At 40.8% G+C, this 21850-nt stretch overlaps 1 protein-coding gene across 1 annotated transcript in view; it reads right to left on the bottom strand.

Moving 5' to 3' along the window:
* The window catches only part of SMAP2 (small ArfGAP2), a 42877-nt gene extending 22522 nt beyond the window's left edge, over window positions 1-20355 (bottom strand). Inside the window, exon 1 of the mRNA XM_019737165.2 lies at window positions 19792-20355. Coding sequence (XP_019592724.2) covers window positions 19792-19894 — 103 coding nt within the window. The 5' untranslated portion in view covers window positions 19895-20355. The remainder of the gene's footprint in view (window positions 1-19791) is intronic.
* Window positions 20356-21850: the final 1495 nt, after the last annotated feature.

The raw sequence follows: 21850 nt of genomic DNA, 5'->3' as shown, positions 1-21850 counted from the left end.
AACCTTTCCCAGAATCTATCCATCTCTACCTAGACCTTCTCATCTCTCACCTATAAGCATTCATTCATTTAACATTATTTATGAGTACCTACTATGGGCCAATCACTCTGCATGCTAGGTACTAGGGATACAAAAACAGAGAAAATAAAGATGATTTTCCTGATTCAAAGAGCTCACAGACAAACAATTAATTGGTCTCCAGACTCCCATCAGAATAATCTTTCTAAAACACAAATCTGTACAGATCTGGCCTCTGAATATAAACCTTTCCTGTAGTCTTATATAGAGAGGTGAAAATGTAAACTGATGCAAATTTTCTAAATGGCATATTACAAACAGCTCTCAATCTCTTGCCACAAAACGGGCTCTTCATTTTTCTCCATCTTAGTCAATTACACCTCCAACCATTCAAATGCATCAGAAATTTGATACCTCTCTCCTTCAACCCTCATATCTATACCATCACAAAGACCAAAATATCTCTCAAATCAGTATCTTTTCTCTCCACATGCCACACTACTTCTCTAATCCAAAATCATCAGATCTCTTGGATTAGTACAATAATCACCTAATGTCTCTCCCCTTTACTTTTACATTTCCTTCTTCCTCCAATCCCAAACCAAAGCCCTTCTCCACAAAACAGTCAACTTGAGCTCTTAAAAAAGCAAATGTGACCTTGTCATTCAGCTGCTGAAAACTCTTCTATGGAAGGATTCCTTGTCACTGTTGGATTGAAAAATAAAATCCTTAACGTGGTCTCCACCGTCTTATATGATCTGGCCCATGTCTACTGCCCCGACCTCTCAACTCTGACGATACCAGCCTTCTTTCATTTCCTCAAAGCACCAACATATTCTTTACTTAGAGCTTTAGGACTTTATACATGCTGTTCCCACTACCTAAAAAGCGGTTCCCCAATCATCATCTACCACTTGTAGCTTGGTCAGCCCCTATAAATCACAAAGGTCTCAGCTGAAAAGTTTCTTCCTAAAAGGAGCTTTTCTGGGCACCCCCTCCAATTTAGACCAGATTATAATCTCTCTTCTATCTTCACATTTTATTATGGAAAATTTCAAACACAAAAGCGGTGTGTAATTAACCACCAGCTTCAGATTATCAACCTCTGGCCAATCTTGTTTCAGCTATACTCCCACCCACTTTCCCTCACCCCCAACCTTGGAATATTTTGAAACAAATCCCCAATATCGTATCATTTCATATATATATATATATATATATATATATATATATATATATATATATATAATCAAAAAAATAATAACTTTTTAAAGATTATAAACTGTTATTTGCCTTTCAATTTTTCTTTCTAAGTCGTACCACATGTTATAATACCATATATTTGTCTGATTGTTTAATATGTCTTTTCCACTAAACCATCAGTGCCATAAGAGCAGACATCACATCTGTGACATTCACTGTCATATTCACAGGATATAGCACACTTCCTCACACGTAGCAGTGAGTCAAAATTTATTTAAAAAGTAATTAAAAGTAAGTAAATCCTTTGACTGCCCCCCCTCCTACCAACTGTAAGAATTTATCAAGGAAACAACAGGTCAAGTACAAAGAAATATATTAAGAATGTTCATTAATATACTATATTAAGAATGTTTTAATAAAAATTATAAAACATCAGCAGATTACATAAAGGAATTATGTTGTCACTATGCAATAGAGGCAATACTTTGTAGCTCTCTATTTCATACAGTGATGCCTCCATGTTAGCTTGTTGGAAATACAAATTCCTGGGCTCCACTCCAGACCTACTAAGTCAGAAACTCTAGGGGGGAGGCCCAACAATCTGTGTTTTAACAAGTTCTCATAATTCTGATGCATACTCAAGAAGAAAAAAAAGATCTCCATGTACATTAATTTTAAAATAGTTTTAAAACGGTACACACAGAACAATTCCATTTTTGTTTAAGAATGTGAATAAGTGTGTATGCACAGAAAAAAATGTCTAGAATGATACATGTAAAATATTAAAACCTGTTATTTCTGAGAAGTGGCATTATGAAATTTCATATCTATTTTATTTTCTATATTTTTATCCACTCTCTGAATTGTTGGCAATGAACTTGTATTACTTTTGGAATGAGAACAAGACATTAAAGGTATTTTAAAAACAAAACAACACCAGTGTCCATGGCTCCTTACTGGCTGCAGGGTTAGGTGACACTCTGTATCATTACATATCAAGTCCTGTAAGGGCCTGTGCTTTCCACGTGCTGAGCAGGTCATCACTGTGAAACACGCCATGCACTCAAGCCCACTTTGCCTACACCATTCTCCCCCAATCACATGCTTGACAGACTCAAAATCTAGTCCACTGTCACCTCTTCTGTGAGTGCCTCCAATGGAATAAATCTTGACCTTCTCTATGGCTAAAAGTCCACTGTATGCTTTGCTCTACTAATACTTAATATCTTATTATAGTTAGTTCCTTACAGGTCTCTCTTGCCCTAAAAGACTGTGAGCTCTAGAAGGCAAGGATGATGCCCCTTCATCATTTATCCCAAGCAGCGCTTGTAAACAGTATATACAAAACAAGTATCTGTTAAATGAACTCAATAATAAGATTAAAGTATACATTGTTTCCCTGTTTTGGAAAATGAAGGGAGAAGGAGTTTTTAACACCTTGAAGTGAGGCTATCACACAGAAAAGGGAGTAGGTTACTCTGGTGAGGTTTCAAAGGCAGAACTAGCATCAATGAGTGGAAGCTGGTTTTAGCACACTCTGGGGAAGAATTTTCTAACAATTAAGGTTGTGCGAAAACAAATGTAGCATATCCAGAACTGACAGAAGCCCAGAAAGCGCAGGTGTTTAAGGAGAAGCTGGATGAGCAACTCTCAGGGATGGTAGCAAAAGGATCCCTGCACAGCGGATGGGCAAACCATGAGCCCTAAGGTCCATCCTTCTACTACTGCAGTGCTACCAGCTGATTTGTAGGTGGGTTTTAGGTCCCTTCCTGCTTGACAGTCAATGGTTCTGAAAAATCAACCTGTGAAATGTTAGGTCTTGATGAACCTAAAAAACTGGATCAAATTCAGTTCATGGAGCCTGTGACTGGCACTGAAAACAGGTTTAAATGTGATAGACACGCAAGGAAGAACCTAAATCAACAATCTCTGGTGTGAAAACAGAGGTTAATTCTCTTTGACTTGGCCTGTCATTAACTCTAATATGAAAATTAGGAGTCAAAGTGAAGAAAAAGCAGTATTTGTTTTAAGAACAATTCTAATGCCAGTTCCCTTGGTTCCACTCAGTTCCCTCCAGCCTGCTTCATTACAAAGAATACACAGAAAAACCAGTGCCATCTTGGAGAAACTAAGTAGGGCTGAGAGGTACGTTTACCGGTCTATTTTCATCTACACAAAACAAAATTCACCTAGTCCCCTATTCCAAAAATAACAATAAGCAGGAACCTTGAACTTCTGTAAGTACAAGCATTTCAAGGAACATGGTAGCAAAATAAGGACTTACTCAATCACCCTTTGCTTTCAGAATGTTCTGCGAGAGAAGTCCCTTTCCCTCCGGTCCATCTTGCAAGAATGTTGTTTCCTTTGGTCAAAAAGAGACACTGTCCACAAACACTGACTGAACATACATCAAGAACATACAATGAAACTTTGCAGAAAATTAATCAAGAAGGGAATTTACTGCTTAGAAATAAAGAAGAAACTGCCCAAAGTGTACAGAAACATCAGCAGTATACACCAGAAGTGCGACTCCTGTGGGAAGACGGCCAAAGACCTAGAGAGAAAACTGGAAAGAAACACTTCCTTCTATCAAAGATGGATCATGTCCCATGAGTAAAAGAGCTCAATAAAGTTGGTTGGCACCTCAGTGGACTGAGAGAAAGCTAAATGAGTTCAGAAAATGGTCCCAGCAGACAAAAATTGGCTAAAACAGAGTTTAAATCCCAGCTTTCCCCAAGTGGCTCCTGTGCCCCTGCTTTTCAACAAGCAGAGTCCTGGGTCCGTAAGTCCTCCTTCAGGTTCCCAGGGAAGGAGTGTTAAATGGTGAGGGCTGAGGGACCAGGGTCACACTCAGGTTTGAGCTACCACAGCAGCAGCCCCCGGCACACTCACAACCACAGGAAAACATCTGCCTATGTTTTCTCTCTTTAAAAGTAACTTTGATTTATCTGTTTTCAGTCAATGGCTGTTATTTAACTAATGCTACATTAGCTCTTATAATTCCTAAGACAGTGCTTCATATGGCGCTTATGGGCATACTATTTCTACTTCATTGGACTCCCTAGAATTAGACAGTGCAACTGTTGTACTTTGACTGAAATAAAAGATCCACTATCACTTAAACCATTCATTGAAGTTTGACATGACCAACTGGAGGCATCTGAAACAATAGAGGAAATGCAATGAGCTGTTATTAAAAATCTATAGAAGTAACCTAACATCCATCTCAATACATTTTGATTGATTTTTTAAAAATGCAAAACAAACAAAAACTAAACATCAACAACACCCCCGGCTAAACTTAGTCATATTTTTATTAGTTTAGCCCTAAATTCATAGATTAATTTAGGGGACTTGCCATCTTGCAATTCTTTGTTTCTGATTAAACAAATGCTCCCACAAGCCCAATATAAAAACTGTGGCACATACTGCTGGACCTCCAAGTGCGAAGGCCCATTCTTTCGGAGAATCTTGACCACCGCCTGGATGATGTCTCTTATTATGCCAGTAACCTCAGGAAGGCGCCTGAATGCCTATCTACTGAGAAATGAGTAAAAGAGCCCCAAGTGGGCAGCAGCACAAAAAGGCTAGTTTGGCTTTTCCCTCTAGGTCAAGTTCTCTCAAGAGTAAATCCTGGGAGGTGGGTCTTTAGATAGCACCTCATACATGGCAGAGGGCCTGGTGCTGAGAAAGAAGAAATCAAGCAAAGTAATTAAGAATCTACGCTGGTCCTATAAAGATAAGGCACAAAGATCTGGGAACAAGCCAAGGTAGGATCAGCAATTAAATCCTAAAAGGGTGACTATTTTTCAGTTTCGTATATTTTGTGATAAATTCCCTTTTTTGTTCCCCCTTTGTATCAAAGTTCTAAACAGTCTTAACAAGGCTAAGGGGAAAGAATCAAAGGAAGTGATTTGTGTCTAAATGTGAACCAGAGCTTTAGAGCAGAGGCGGCAATGTGATGAAAGCATGACGATCCAGAAGAAACAACCCAAAGTGGGAGAGAGAAGCAGGACACTCGGGGGCCACCTGGGAAACTTTTCTCCTCTACTTGTGGATTCTCCTTCCTGAATTCATATTTTGGAAGTTCTCCATTTTGACCAATAAGGAAAACTGGACGACTTACAACTTCTGGTATCAAATTAAGATCTGAAACAAATAGCTTTCCAGGGACAAAACATCATTTTATGAAAATCTTGCTCCATCCACTTTCTCCATCAGGACTTTTCTTCTTCCTATCCTGCCTCCCACAGCACTCTGTTGTTCTCCTGTGACACTCACCTATGATTGTTCTATTGCTGGGTTTTATTTTTGTTTATTTTTATGAGTCCCTTTGGGTGACAACTGCCTAATTTAGCATGTTAAAAAAAAAAAACACTAGTGTATTTTTCTTATGTGAGCTTCAGGTTCGAGTTGCTTATTCCTCAGAAAAATCATACAAAGGTAACTGATACATCTCACACAAAAAGCTGGAAGAAAGGGTGTCCTTCGCGTTGTCTCCAGTTAGCCCACGATATTTCAGCTCTATCCAATTTCCTCTGCATGAAGACCCTGCTTAAAGCATTCATGAATAAGCTAGAAGAGTAGTGGCTGAGACATGGCTTCTCTGAAAAGGGGAGGGAGGAAATAAAAAATAGCTCCTTTCATTAGGGGCAGGAAGGAGATTATTTCATTAGGTGCTAAACAGCAAGACTATCTCTGTATAAACAACTGTTTGGCTTGAAGGCTCCATGTGGCCAATTACTCCAGCAAAGGCTCAGCTGGAATGGAACCCAGAGCTTGTCGGGACCAAGGGCTAGGAACTGACACACGCTCATGTGTCAGCTTCATCATGGCTTTGGGGTCCCAGAACACCTCCGCAAGGATGTTCACAGAAAACACTCTACCCCAATCAGTAAACATTGATTCTGCACCCAACCCAGTGCGGCCGGATGGCTCAGTCGGTTAGAGCGTGAGCTCTGAACAACAGGGTTGCCGGTTCGATTCCCACATGGGCCAGTGAGCTGCGCCCTCCACAACTAAGTTGAAGACAACGAGCTGCCACTGAGCTTCCGGACGGCCGGCCGGATGGCTCAGTAGGTCAGAGCGCAAGCTCTCAACAAGGTTGCTGGTTCAATTTCCGCATGAGATGGTGGGCTGCGCCCCCTGCAACTGAAGACTGAAAACAGCGACTGGACTTGGAGCTGAGCTGCACCCTCCACAACTAGATTGAAGGACAACGATTTGGAGCTGATGAGCCCTTGAGAAACACATTGTTCCCCAATACTCCCCAATTTTTAAAAAAATGTGGGTTGAAAGAGGTTGGGGCAAATGCAAAGTTAACCAATCTAAAACTGACATTTTATAGCAAACAAGTATTAATATAAAAATTAGATCTCATAAAAGAGCTAATACATTTCAGTCACTCTCAGCGGCTAACAGCAGGATGGGGAGAGGATTGCTGAGCTAACAGCTAGGCAATCATTTCAAAGTCTGCTAGGTGGACCTGATATTTCAAAACTTGACATTATAACTAAACTAATTTCCCATTTTTCATAACCTCAATTTAGATAACAGGTGCCAACTTAGTTCACTAGAAGTCACTTTCTTTACTCCCTGGGGACACTTAGTTCTTTACATTTTTAACACTGCTTCAAGTTAAAGCTTTAACTTCCTCTTTGCAACCACCAGTATCTACTCTGAAGAGAAAAAAAAACTGAAGATGCAAAGTGAGCCTGCCCAGTTGGGGAATGCACATCGTTAGAAGAAACTACTAAAGAAGGATGATATGGCCACGAACCAATAAGACTTCATCCCCCAAGCCTAAGATAGGTAATAAGCAGAAGAGGAACAATATAAAAATGGATATTAAAAACAGCCCACCTTGAAACAGTACCACTCTTTTCCCTTTAGAGCAGTGGTTTCAACTGAAGCAATTTTCCCAAGGGGCAAAGTCAATGTCTGGACCCATTTTAGTTGTCACAACTGGCAGGAGGTGGGGAGTGCTAGGCATCTAGTGGGCAGCGACCAGGGCTGCTGCTAAACATCCTGCAATGCGCAGGACAGCCCCCACAACAAAGAAGTATCCAAAATGTCAAGCGTGCTGAGGTTGGGAAGCCCTGATCTACAGGAACAATTTTTAAGACATTTAGTTTGGAGCATGTGAGATATAAGAACATACCAATTCTGGGGAAAAGCCTCCTCTTGTTCTGTAACAATTTAGAGTACAGGATTCCAAAATTGGAAAGAATCTTAAGGATGATCTAGATCAAGCACAGTTGGAGAAACTAAGGCCCAGAGGGGTCAGGGTCATTTACCCTAGCTCATAGAAGAAATCATCAGCTGGACTGGATTAGAATCATCTTTATAACCCGCAATGTGTATTATACATGGTATTAATAGATGCTCAATAATGGTCGCTGAATTGATATCCTGTTTTTTTGGTGCTCTTTTCTATTATAACACCCAGTTCACTCTGTGCTGCTGGGAAGCCCCACCCTGAAGATTGTACGCGAAGGCTCACACATCACTTCCAGTCAACATCCCTCTTCCTCAAAGGAAACCCAGAAGTGGTGAAGGGTGTCACACACTAGAGCTCAAGAGCAAGTGGCCAGACAGAAAATGCTTTTCAATTATTTCAAGGGAAGTTCATGCCCTTCACTCAGGCAGAAGCTTGACAGCAAATGAGTCATCAAACGAACCCTTGTGCAAGACCATGGACGTGTGTGAACTTCCCTCCACACAGCGGGCGTGCAGCAGCTTTCCTCACACATCAGAGGAGCCCCAACCACTGGCAAACACACGGAAAATCAGTACCAGGTTAACTAAATCACAACCGTATCCAAACAAGCCAGAGAATGTTCATTTCTAAACAAACAGCAGAACAGAAATGAATTCTGGGATCAAAGTACAAGATGGTTAGTCCAGTGGCATGTTGAATATTAGTCATCAAAACAGCCCTGGCTTAAGGGAGGAGAGCAAAAGGTGGAGGTTTGCCCTTTCAAAGAGAAAACATTCCCTGCAGTGTTTCAAAACTAGGTGTTTCAAAATTGGGTGAAATGAAGTCTAGGTCAGAAAGTATGGTGCAAGGGGGTGGGGCAAAGATGCCAGCCACATGACTAGAAAGATCCTGCAAAGGGAACATTGTGTAGGTAAATGCAGGGCAGGTCTCTAGCAAAAAAAATCGCAGCTTCAAAAGAGCCAAAGCAAGGTTCTTCAAATTAAACCTGTTCCAGTGGGAACAAGGACAGCTTCTAATGCTGCTGCAAGGTTATTATTAATTTCTACGGCACCTGAGAACAGGGTCTAAATATTTAGTCCCATCGCACAAAAAGGCTAAAGGATTGCTATTTCAGCCTCCTGTTTAACACCCCATGCTACATGTCCCCCCCAGATGATGTGTCACACTAAAACCTCCTACTGAGAGGGCAGAGTACTAGCTTCGTGACTGGCTCCAGTTTGCAATGCGGCACAGATGCCAGAGGCACACAAAAGAAATGGCGCAAAGAATCAAGTACCGCAAAGCCACCACGAGATTTACCTGCTCAGCTTCCTGGACTTGTCACAGATCTTCAAATATCTGAGTTAACAGCATGAAGGTGACTCAAAAAAACAAAACAAAAAGAATATAATCTGAACACACATTAATAGAACAATAGTGTTTATGATGGAGACGTTAGATACTGTGTGCCAGACACCGTGCATTCGGGATACAGATATCAATGGGACAGTCTTCACGGAATCTCCAGTCTAAGGGAAGCCCTTGAAAAAATGCAGTAGCTATTATCCCCTTTCTGCCAAGGGAGGGCCTCTAATCTACCTTCCCAGTGAACTGAATTTCAGTGTAGGAGGCCTGTACGAACAACATAAGATGCTGATCGATGACACAACAATACTTCCACATACCAAGCATATAATGTGGCAGATTGGGCATGAGATTTAAGAATGTATTTTGGCCCTTCTTGCTGCGATCATGTCCCATAAAACTGTTCCTATGGTCAAGCCAGGATTCTGCCGCTCTCTACTCCTTGCCTCAGCAGATGTCCACTGCCGAGAAGCAGTTCCGAATGACTGCCCCACAGCGAGACCATCTCTGCACGGGCTCAACCCAGAGGGCTCCCTGACAACATTTTACTATTCGAGGGCCCACACCACTACTCAACTCTGAACACCCAGCAGTTGAACAGCAACACAAAATTTACACTGCACCATTATTTACAATACTGAAAAACTACAAACCCAAAATATCCAACAACTGGGCAAGAATTAAGTAATGACATATTGAAATGATGGAATATAATAAAGGTGTTTAAATGTTTTTAATGTCATAAGAAAGCTTATGATAAATGTTAAGCAAAATAACAATGATAAAAAATTATTATGCTATAAGCTCAAGTAAAAAATGGGTGGTTTGGATTCTCGGCAGTATCTTCTGCATCATTATACTTCATTCTTCCCAATGATTTTTATCACAGACATGAATAATTTTCATAACCAGAAAAAATAAAGTTTCTGCTTTTTAAAAAAAATCACATTTAACGATGTTTAGCTCATAAGCACACGGACTCTCCAGCTTCCCTACCCCCAAAATCCCACAAGACAAAAAACTGGTCTGGAAGTCTGTTCCTATGGTAACAAATCTTTTTTCCCCCATAAATACATAAGAAGTCTAATGAAACTGAGCACTATTTTTACTCTGCCCACAATATGGACCCTTGATTTGAGTCACTTGTGTCAAGCTGCTTCTATTCATGGACTAAGCTTAGAACCAAATCCAAACGCTCAGAGGAGCTGATCTGGAGTCTTCCTGATTCCAATGCTGCATTTAGTGACACTTTCTCTCACATACAAGCTGGGAACAATATTATAGCATTCCCTCTATAGGAAAGGCCTTTCTCAAAATTCTCCTTGGTCTAAAACAGTTCTTGTAACCAAATTCCACGTGACCACCTTCAGAGAGACAAAATCCCCAGTTCTGAACAGCTATTCTTTCAGTAAAAATGCTTTCAACATAGCAGAAGAGCCTGAATCTTTTAATTCTTTCTCAAATCAGCTATCACACTTAAATTGGTTTCCACTAGCTCTGCTGTTTACAGCTATTTTGAACAAAAGCCTCACGGTGAAAACAGGGAGTTTCCTTCCTATTTCTCATAGGAGGGCTTGTGTCAGTGATAACCCTAGCGGTAAAGTATCAACAAGAAAAAGACAGTAACACCCCCACGAGCTTTATATTATAGCATAAGATGTTCCCAGCTCACATAGAAAATTCTGTAAGAATTTATTTTTTGAAGGCATAAGAACCAGAACAACCATCTAAACAGTATGAAGACACTCTTCAACTCAAGGCTTGAAACACTAGAGAACTTATTTCTAAATTCACACACTGGGGACTTCCAGCGAGACAAGAAAAGAGGAAGAAGTTAAATAACAAAATTTACTTCGTGTGCACTTGAGGAAGTAACGTCGTATGAGTAACGTGTAAACCACATTTAAGATGTTAACTGCGGTAGAGGCTTGGGGATTTATGGTCTTTCCATCACTAAAACTGCTGCAAAAGACTGCATGGCTATTTGAAAGAAAGGAAAAGAAAAGGTGTTCTTTTCTCTCAATTCACTATGCTAGGACAGGCTTCTCAGCTACAGCTGAGACTAGGTCTCTCTTCCTCCTATATTTGCTTTACTATTTTCAAAAAATGAGACTGTTGCACATTTGTGTTTTGGGTGAGGAGAAATGACAGGAAGCCTGAGGAATCCAGTTCTCACTGCTTTGGATTAAGAAATTTCTTTATAAAAATTTCTGACTTGAAGTAAAAAACAAACAAAAAAATCAATAAAGCATCTTCAAAACGGGCTTATGAAATCCAGTATTCCCTCAATAAACCATATTTACAAGTACTTAAAAGCAAACCAGAATACCCATAGGAAATATACAAGTTGGGGGGGAAATGAAAAGAAGCAACAATAATAAAACCCTATTACAAAGGTGGGATTCCAGGGCAAGTTTCAGCCACACATGGGGTGGGGCGGGTAACGGGAATGCTGGACAAACTGAAGACAGGCACCAGGGCAACCTTCCCCTGATGGATGGCCACTGCTGAAGGCAGATTTGGCTCATTCATCTCTGGGGTTTTCCAGTGGGGAGGGACCTGCAGTACAGCCATCAACAGAGCAGCATCCACACAGCCTGTGGGGAAATACAGGAGAGTGGGGTAGGGAAGGAGAAAGTTTAGAAACGGAAGAATCAAATACAATGTGAAATATTGTACTTATTAAACACGAGGCTTCAAAACTGAATAGATTGACCTCTTAAGTTGAAATGGACTGGCTGAAAAGAACTGGTACTCTGGAAAGCAGTCTGATACACTTTTTAGAATACCAAATTGCGTTTTAATTACATCTGGAATTATAGCAATACCTGCCAAGAGGAAATTAACTTTTGGAGAAAAGAGAAAAACAGTGAAACCTATGCAATTTTTGCAGTTGGTAACTTTACTCAAACAACGAGGGTCCCCTATCCGTGGCCTCTGTGGAAAAGAACAGCCTAAAAGCAAATATACTCACACTCCACTGAAAACTTTAGCTGGCCTAGTTCCACCAATTCCATTAACGTGGCAGGGGCCCGAAGGCAGGTGACCTGATTGACAAAAAAAGCACTTCTAGAAAGTGCTGAACTTATATCCTGTAACTCATTAAATACTTTATAATCAAGAAGAAAACTAGTAGCAATAATTTGAGAAGCTTTGCCTTTAAACGGAGCAGCAGCAACCTTCCTTACAAGACAAAATACTTTTCAGGTCCAGGATAGAAGAAAGTAGAGCCAGTGACCTGACCTCCCTTCCCCAGTGCTAACCTATCTGAAGTTGGCGGGGAGGGGGGACAAACAAACCAATAAGACCAGTTAAAATGACATGTGGCACGAGGCGAATCTGCTCCACTGCATTACCTTAACTATTAAGGAAAAACTAATCTGTACCATGTTTTAAGGCTGCAATCCTCAGAACTCTTCTTGTACGTCTGTGTTACTAACGCAAGTCTTCCAAGTTGTAGATGGGACAAGCTCGATGAATATACATCCTACCTAAGGCTTCCCAGAATTGACAAAGTGGGAACTTATTTTCTGAGTAACCAAATGATAAATCGCTCCTGGCAGCCACCAACAGTCAAATACAGATTCCACAGAAGCCAATTTTCCTAGTCACACATCCTAATTATATAGGCAATGACTGAGTTGTTTCATTACTTCCTGGGACTAATTATTGTTTTAGCAACTGTTGAGATCCTTTTTAGAAGCACCCAAGTTTGTATCTGCCTGAAAACCCTTCTTACCTCTTGTCCAAAATAACTCAACTATTTACTTATAAGGAGAAAGAATTACATCTTAGAGATTTTTTTAAAATGCTTTGCCAGTTTCCACTTGGAGCCACTCTATCACAGGGAACTACATCTCCCAGGCTCCCTTGCCAACTGATTTCTGGGTAAGTTCCATCAACGGGAGGGACTGATAAGAGGCAGGAGGGAGAAGCCAGGATTCATGCTCTCTCTCTTACTTGGTCTGAGTTCCAGCTGCCACCAGACAGCTCTTCTTTCCATGCTTCTAGCTTACACCAGATGGCTCAGGCTTCTGGCCTTTGGTAACACCAGCACCTTCTAATTTCCTTAGGGGCATAGTAGCTCCCAGGTGTTGCTACCCTCTGGGTTGTCTCACCAGCCCCTTTACCTTCTCAGCTCTTATATCATCTGTGTAACCAATTCTGTATATTAAATTCACCCTGTTTGTACCACCTACTATGATTTCTGTTTCCCTGACTTTAAAATATATTTTAAAATTTAGCTTTCCTAAGAATTAAGCAAATATTCAGACAACCTGTAAAAGGTTTTTTCTAATAAGAAACAAAGGATTTATAGATGACAAAATCCATTCATTCATCCAAACAAATATTTACTGAAAACCTGATCTGTGTCAAGCACTGTTCTAGGTGCTGAAAATGCTACAGTGAACAAAACAGGCACGAAACCCCTGCCGTCATGGAGCTTACATTCTGGTTGGACATGTTAACTGTGACGAATTACAATTTTAAAAAATTAACCAATATGGAAGTATTTAACAATAAAGGAATCTGGCAGAAGTGAATTCACTTTCAGGTGTACTACGCTACCCAGACGTGGTTCCTACCTTTGCAATGCGGTAATGCTGAACTGTCACTCCAGAAGCCAATACAGAACTTCTTCAAAGTTAGTATCTACTTAAACTGGCCACTTGAGCTCAAACAGAAGTACAACTGTGAGGAGGATTTAAGCAGACATAATAACCAAAGTTAGGCACCGTGTGCTTAGGATGTAAAACACGTGTGTTTTATACAGATTCCTGCATGGCATCTTTTTCACGGGGGGCATCATGTGGAGGAATTGAGTCTGAGTCCATGTACTAAGTCACTTTATCCCTTGTCTATGGCACAGGAAGAGTCCATCAACATAACACACAAAGCCAGCTGCAGTGTACATAATGAGTAAAGCGCTGCAGTCACCCAGTGCATGACATTATTTCCAACACCGAATTTTCACGCAGAATAGAAACACAATGACTCATGTGGTTGAACAGTTATATATACAACTGTGTCCAAGAAAGCTGCCACCTACATTCCACAATGACATCAGATGAAAAATGCAGAAAGAAAGCAGTTTTCTGATTTACTTGAAAGCACAGGTTTGCGGAGAAGTGTACTGAGAGGTCAGGCTGCAGCTACCTGTTCGCACATCCTAAGCACCGCGTAACCACAGGCACACATCAAACGTGCAGTACTTGGACTACTTGAGTATGAAAGCATGTTCAGCCTCCAAATCAATGTCAACTCCAGAAATGACGTAACCTCTATTGCTGCCATTCCACTAGGCTTTTCTAAGATAGTTTAATGTACTCGTGAAGGTCTACTTCCATGGAGATCTTGTGGGCACAATACTCAGATCTTTCCTACTACTCAACAGTTAGGAAACGTTTCACATCTACAATACTTGTGATTCCATCGGAGTAGCAGGTGGACTTCCAATACTGTGTATGGGCTTCTTACACAACAGGGAGTCTAAAGCATTATTCATAATCTCAATACCACACAGCAAATCAACTCCAGAGCTTGGATTTTAACCTTATTGGTTCCTGCCTACCTTATTTATCCCTCGCCACTCCCCAACATGTAGTCAAAATATACTACAGAATACACACACACACACACACACACACACACACACGATACAGCACACCTGGCAGCTTCTGCACATTGTTTCTTCTGCCCAGAAAGCAAAGTTCCCTAAATTCACCTGGCAAAGTCATACTTATTATTCAAGATACAGCCTACTTGTCTCTTTGAAGCCACAACTTCCTGAGGCAGACTTGTTTGCTCTCTTCAATGCTTTCTTTTGTCCCTGTACACAATGCCATAATGCTAATTACTACATTGCATCATTTATCTGTTTACACATCTGCTGCCCCATTAGACTGTAAAATCCTTGAGACCAAGGACCCTATTTTTTAATCTACATACCCTGGTACAGTGTCTGACACAAAGTAGGTGCTTAAGAAATATTTTCTCAATGAACACATGTAGTGCGAGGTTGCAGGCTTGCAAAGAGTTCCCCCTAAAAGTTATGGCATTTTTGTACTCTCTGTCCCACTGCCACTGGATATTTAAAGTACAGGGAGAACGAATAGGAAAGGATCTCCCAGGGAACAGGTTTAACAAGTTGGTATTAAAAGATAATTAATAGGGACTTTGATAAATTGCTTTCAGTAAAACTGTGTCAGGCTAATGACAACTGTCAGAGTTAAGGTGCCTTAGCTGTAAAAACCCAGAAAGTTATTTGATCTTGGCTGGAGAAGGGTGTTGGATTAGAGATGGAAGCAAAACTCCTTCTGTTGTCTAAATTTGATGGACTGTTTTTAACTTCTCAAAAAGTGCCACAGACACAGCTAAAATAATTAAAATTTGCTAGGAAAGTTCATATTCTAAGGAATGATGTTTAATAAGCAATGATTTAGCTATCAACAGAAAACAAATGTTAAGCAAAGCTAGAGATTAATTTATCAGAGTTAAAATTTAGGACCACTATTTTAAAATTTCCATACAAAGATTCCCTCTTTCAATCTTTCACACAAGTTTGAAGAGTCAAGAAACATCCAGAGACCATCCTCAAGGATAAAGTATACAAAAATGCCAGAACCCCCACATATAGGAAATGGTTTTGGCTTAAAGATTAGGGAATAGTTGGGTGAGTCATTCTAACTGTGGCTTCCAGTAACCAGAATATTCAAGGGAATAAAGTCAGGAAGTGTAAAGAAAAAAAAAATCAAGATAAAATAAATAAGATCAGCAATAATAATAATAAATAATGCTGACATTTGCGTAACACTTTAGTTTATGAGGCACTTTCATTTTTCAAAGGAGGAAAATTAAACTGAGAACATTAGGTGGCTTGCTGAAGGTCACAAAGCTAAAATAAGCAGAGTAAAGGAGTGAAACTGGATTTTTCAACATCCAGTCTATAGCCCCTTCCACTACTCTGCTTCTTTGCCACCTGAAAGGTGGGCTTCTATGTGCTGTGGATGGGCCCAGAACATTTTCTCAGATGCCTTCAATGAGAGCAGATGTTTCCAAATCACATAAGCATATCTTTCAATTTAAACAAGATAGCCTAGGTAGAGCCTTAGAAAATATCTTGAAAGAATGAAGAAACTCCTCAGTGTGCAGGAACAGAGACTCTTCATGTTCTCCATGTTATACTATTGATTAAAAAATGCAAGGTGCCATGAATTGTGTGTAATACTCTACTGTTTGCACAAAAGCACTGCAAAGGAAAATATTTAAATGTAGTTATTTGTCTATGCATATGTTATCTCTTAAAAGCCACATAAGAAATTGCTGGGGTGGCCTGTTAGCTCAGTTAGTTAGAGCACTGTGCTCTTCACAACCAGGTTGCCAGTTCGATCCCCACATGGGCCACTGTGAGCTGCACCCTCCACAACTAGATTGAAACAACTACTTGACTTGGAGCTGACAGGTCCTGGAAAAACACTTAAAAAAAAAAAAAAAAGAAAGAAAGAAAGAAAGAAAAGAAAAGAAATTGCCAACAGTGGTTACTTCTAGGAAAGGACAGAAACACAACTTTTCACTGTACACATTCCCTTTTGAACCTTTTGAATTTTGAACCACATGAAAGTGCTACTTTTCAAAAAATAAGTTTAAATATAAAAATATATTAGGTTGGTGCAAAAGTAATTGCGGTTTTTGACATTTTTAACCTTTTAAAGCACAATTACTTTTGCACCAACCTTATACAAAGCAAACTGGAACAGAGGCAATGGGTAGGTGATTCAAGGTGAAACATTTCAGAGGCAGGATGTAGCAAAAGAAGGGAAAAGAAAAAAATTATTGCAAAGTTCCTGTCAGACTCCAGAATTCCATGTGTTATTTCACAGTCTGAAGTAAATATTCCTCAAGACCATCAAATTCCTTCCGTTTTAATTCTTTTCTCATTATACAGCGCTCAATTCTTTATGAACCTTGATACTAAGAAAGGAGTGTCCCAATAGTAGGCACAAGTATTCAGGTCATCAGAAAGGTATATCCTTTCATGGTAAGTAAGATAGTGTCTAGTTTAAACCAGTCTCTGAGGACGTTGATAAGGAGTTATTTCAGGCACGCTGATAAAATATGGAAGTGCAGAGCTAAAGACTAAACCTTGGACGAGTAAACCCCACCCAGGGTCTATCCAAAAATGGGACCTGCCCTCAACTAGGTAGAGTTACCATCAACATATCTGGAATTTTTTATGTCTGTCCTCTGTTCTATCACTACTATTACTTAAATCAGTCCAAAAATTTACCCTAAAGGTCACAATAACTTGAGAAATTGGGGTGGTGATGAAACCACATCCTGGGGCCTACAGCGAGTTGTAGCATGTTTTTTTTTTGTTGTTTTTTTTTTAAGGCGGTGTCAAATCAGCTTTGTTTGCCACACAGGAATCACTCCATGCCTTACAGGTCCCAGAAACTGGTGAGTCTTGTGCTCAAGAGTTAAAAACTCAGGACCAACAAAACTTGTACTATATAAAGAGTACATTCTTATTTTCTATTCTGATGTTTAAATTATGTATCTAAAGATAATAACATTCTTAAATAAGTGTAAGTTTTTCAAGAGTCATTACCAAAGAGTTATTTTGGAACATTACCACAAAAATACCTGCTCCTAAGTCTTTAGTCCAGGGCTACATAATCTGATTTAATATTAATGGGTTAGGAATCACTCAGCACGTCCTATACAATTAGCTCTCAATTTTCTAAGTAAGAAAGGACATGAGACATAGAGATAAATAAACTCAAATCCAAGTCTCATTTTAGCCAAAAGTTTTGAAATTTGTCATGCCACTAAATATATTTTTTACCACAGCTAACAGGCAACAATCTATTGATGCAAGTGTCTCTTCCTTCCATAATATGACAGTTGTCTAGATGATCATTATGACAAGCAAAATCAGGAAAAAGGAGGAGGAAAATGAGTGAGAGGGGTTGAAAGAGTAGAAGGGGCTATATAATTCACAAACCGGATAAACTGAGGCCTCAACAAATGTCTTACTTAACTGAATTGAAAGATGACTGACACACTGTCATCTCATTTTTAATAACATGGCCACGTGACTGAAGCCACCAAGTCAAAATGTAAAACTAATTTGAGAAAAGAAATTGTTTCAGGAACCAGGATTCTACCATCAACAATAATTAATACGGTTTACCAGCCAGCAGTTACTACTTGTCACTAAGAATTAACTAATGTTTTGCTACCTCATCCCCAGTAACGCTATTGATAAAGAGCAATGGAAAATTTGGAGAAAGAAGTGATGAATCAACCTCTCTCTTCCATATGCCATATTTTATTAGACGATGAGTAACTATAAGACGTGTATGAGAAATGGGGATGGGGGTGGTACTAATCATCAAAATGGCATCTGACTCCCCAAATGTAGCATGGCTCACTCCAGCGAGTTGCTTCACTGTGACTCAAGATCTGTCATCTGAGGACATAAGGGAATTAGAGTAAAGCCAAGAGATACACTACTAAATTTTAAACCAAATCTTCCAATAGATCTAGGACAAGATCTAACAAGAATCAACTATAAGAAATTAACCTACTCAACCTAAGTTGATTCTAACGTACTTTTGAAAATGCATTCTTTCTAATGTAAAATTTCAGGAAAGAAGTCTGGGGACCCGCTTTCCTAATGACACATGCCATTTATCTATTGGTAGAGGGCACTAAAATATACTATTAGGTGTCTAAATCAATGTATCATCCCCCTAGTCTCCTCACATAACCTTATTTTTTCTAAAATAAAAGGTAATTGGTGAAAGCATCAATTATGCATGTACTTCCTTTCTCAATGTTGACAAATACATTTAAATACATTTGAATCCTTGTTGTATACTATATGCCCAATATGCTATATGGCAAACAACTCTGGCAAATCCACTGTATTATGAACAGAAGAAAATTAACAATAGCTCCCAAAATATAACTATCCCTGTCTCCCCAACCAAAGGAAAAAGAATTTTCTCAACTCCTCCAATTACGTTCCCAAGAATTCAGAATGAAAATTAGAAAACAAAATATTTATAGATGCTTGTATCTATAAATTTTGAGTGCAAACATTTCACTAATAACCATGCTTTCCTACCATACTGATTTTTAATTGGATCAAATCATGAATCCTTGAGGGCACAGAAAACAAAGACTAAATGACTCTGCCAATTTATAATGATCATATTTCACCTTTAGAAGGGTAATTACCATGGAAGCAACAAATTAGATGCATCTCTTGCTTCCTTCTCTCCAGTGATTAAACGGATACTACTCTACAGCCACAATATGCTAGTTTCTACCACCACACACACATTAGGCCTCAAACGCACTCCCTAGCCAGAGCTCGGCTGTTTAGAAATCCGCACTGTGTCACTGCATAAGGCAGTTTCCCACTGTACATATCCAGGAAGAAGAAAGCCACCTAAGCACTCTGTGAGATGTCAGCAAGGCTGTAAAATGACATAAGGAGCTGCTAACCAAAAGGCAGGCAGCAACAATCAGCACCTTTAAAAATCATTTAAGCCCTTTTCCTCCCCATCATCTTCTCACTTCCCCCCTCCTTCTCCTTCTCTTCTCTCTCCTTCTCTCTGTCACACTGTCACTCACACACACACACACACACACACACACACACTGCAGTTCATCCCTAGCGTTGCAAGTGGAAGGCTGTGAGCGCTGGGCTGCCGCTGACAGCCCAGAACTCATTCAGAGCCCTGAAATACAGACACACTCACCTGCACATACCATGCCACCCCCCCAACCCCCAAACACACTCGCCCTCGCAACCTCTCCCCACACCAATCCCGGCGCTGCAGAACACCCAGCAGGCTCAGCAGCAAGAGTAGTACACGGTGACCATTTAGGGCGGCCTCAGCTCCAGAAACCCCCTCCCCACACAGGCCACCTCCCAGGCACGGCCCGGAGGCTGGAGGACCCCTCGCCCGCCGGGGCGGGGGAGGATGCGCTACCTTTAGACTGGCAGTCCGCACAAAACTTGTTATCCTCCTCCAGCAGCAGGTTGGCCAGGACTGCCTGGTACCGATCCACGTCCTTCACCGACTTGCCCGTCATGGCCAGGGTGCCGGCGGGGGCAGAGGGCAGCGCGCCCTCCTCACCCCCAGAAACTGCTGCCTCAGTCCGGAGGTGAGGACTCCGGGTCCCCCGCCCAGGTGCACCTCCTGAGCGGGGGAGAGCCCTCTCCTCTGGTCTGGCGCCCCTTCTTCGGTCAGCGGCGCCCGCCCCCCACTCTGCAACCCCTCAGTGCGGCGCCCCCTGGCGGGCTTAGGGAAAGGCCGGAGTTCAGGGGAAGTTGCCGGACCAGGGACCTTCAGTCCCGGAAAAGGGGACTCTCGGGTCTCCTGGGTGCCGGGCTCACAGACGACCGCTTCGCCTGCCTGTCTGCGGACAGTGAGTCTCACGCCTCGGTTTCACTGGCAGCTGCCGCTTGCTCTGCCACCACCTCGGCCGCCTACTTCCGGCAGCTCTTCCTCTCCACCTCCACCCAGCCCAGCCCGCGCATGCGCCCCGCCCCCACCGCTTCATACTGGGCTCTTCCCTGGGCTTCGCCTGTCAGGAACCAATCGGGGCAGAAGTGAGGGGCGGGGCTTGGAGTGGGCGGAGGGAAGGGTGGACACGCCCCCTGCATGCCCTTGGAAAAGAATGAATGGGAACTTGGCAGCAAGGGTGTATAGGGAGTGGAAGAAAGTGAAGAAAAACAATGAACATTTACTGAGCTATTACTATGTACCAGGCACTGTGCTAAGCTCTTTACATGAATTATTGTAATATAATCCTTAATCTGAGTTAAGCACTTTTCACCCTTATGTAACCTGTGGGTTGTGGATACACCAAAGACCTCCGGCTTATTCTTTCCTTCAACACCAAAGAAAAGGGCCCAAGCTTCTAATCCAGGATAAGAGGGACATCACGTCTTCCCCAAATTTTCAGAGGATTCTGCTCACCTCTCACTTGGAATGCCTAGGTCCACTGAATTCTTGGTCCCCCTGTTCATTAGCTTTCCGCTTTTATTTACTGCCATCTTGGGACATTGTTTTGCCTGGTGTCCAGACACCTTCTTCTTTTATTCCTTAAATCCTTCCCAAATAGTGCAGTTTTGTGCAGCAGGCTTTACTGAAGGTTATTTGGAGGCGTAGTGTGGGGAGAAGGGCTGATTACAGCATATCACAGAATAAACAACCACTTAAAAATGATTATTAAACATTGTTCAAAGCCACCCTTGCTACAGAGAATTTCTCGTTGACTGTCCTTTTCTTTCGTGAGGGATCCACCTGCCGTCTGGCAAATTTTTTCATTCATTCATTCACTCAGCAAATTGTTACTGACCAACTTCTAAGTATCAGACACTTACTGGGGGAGAGAAAACATCCTGATCCAATATGTGGTTTTAAAATATAACTGGTGGTCATGGGAAGAATGGATCAGGGAAACTGGTAAGACCGGATTGTCAGAGTTACCTTATTTCTAATGAAACCCTTTCCTCCATCTCTTTACTTTCTCCATCTCTTTACTTTCTCCATCTCTTTACTTTCTCTCAAAACTTTCATCTCATCAGAGGAAAACTAAAAATTTCTATTCCTTAATTAATCAAACAATTTAATTCTCCTTCAAAATTTCTTACCTTCTAGCCATGCCTAGGATACTTGACTTTCATAAACACACAAGTTCATTAATGTATTTTTCCTAAACAAAACCTTAGTTCTTTCTCTAGAAGGAATTCTGCCTTCCTCCTAAGCTAGTTTTCTCAACCTACCACCAGTTTGCAATAATTTTTCTTACTTTAACTTATTTAACTTTTCTTACTTTAACAGCTATTTTATAAATTAGTAACCTAAGACTTAGAATAATAAATTCCATCTAGTGAATAGTAGAGCTAGGATTTTTAACCTAGATCTCTGATTCCAGCCTGAGTATGGTCAGAGTTTTTGCCTATGTTATCTTTTATAACACTCAGAAATCCATGAAGATAGGTCTTAACATAACTATTTTTCAAGAAATGAAACAGGTCAA

Source organism: Rhinolophus sinicus, linkage group LG06 (genome assembly GCF_036562045.2).
Source record: "Rhinolophus sinicus isolate RSC01 linkage group LG06, ASM3656204v1, whole genome shotgun sequence".
NCBI lineage: Eukaryota > Metazoa > Chordata > Mammalia > Chiroptera > Rhinolophidae > Rhinolophus > Rhinolophus sinicus.
Note: the sequence above shows the minus strand (reverse complement) of the source record. Positions and strands in the feature narration are given on the sequence as shown.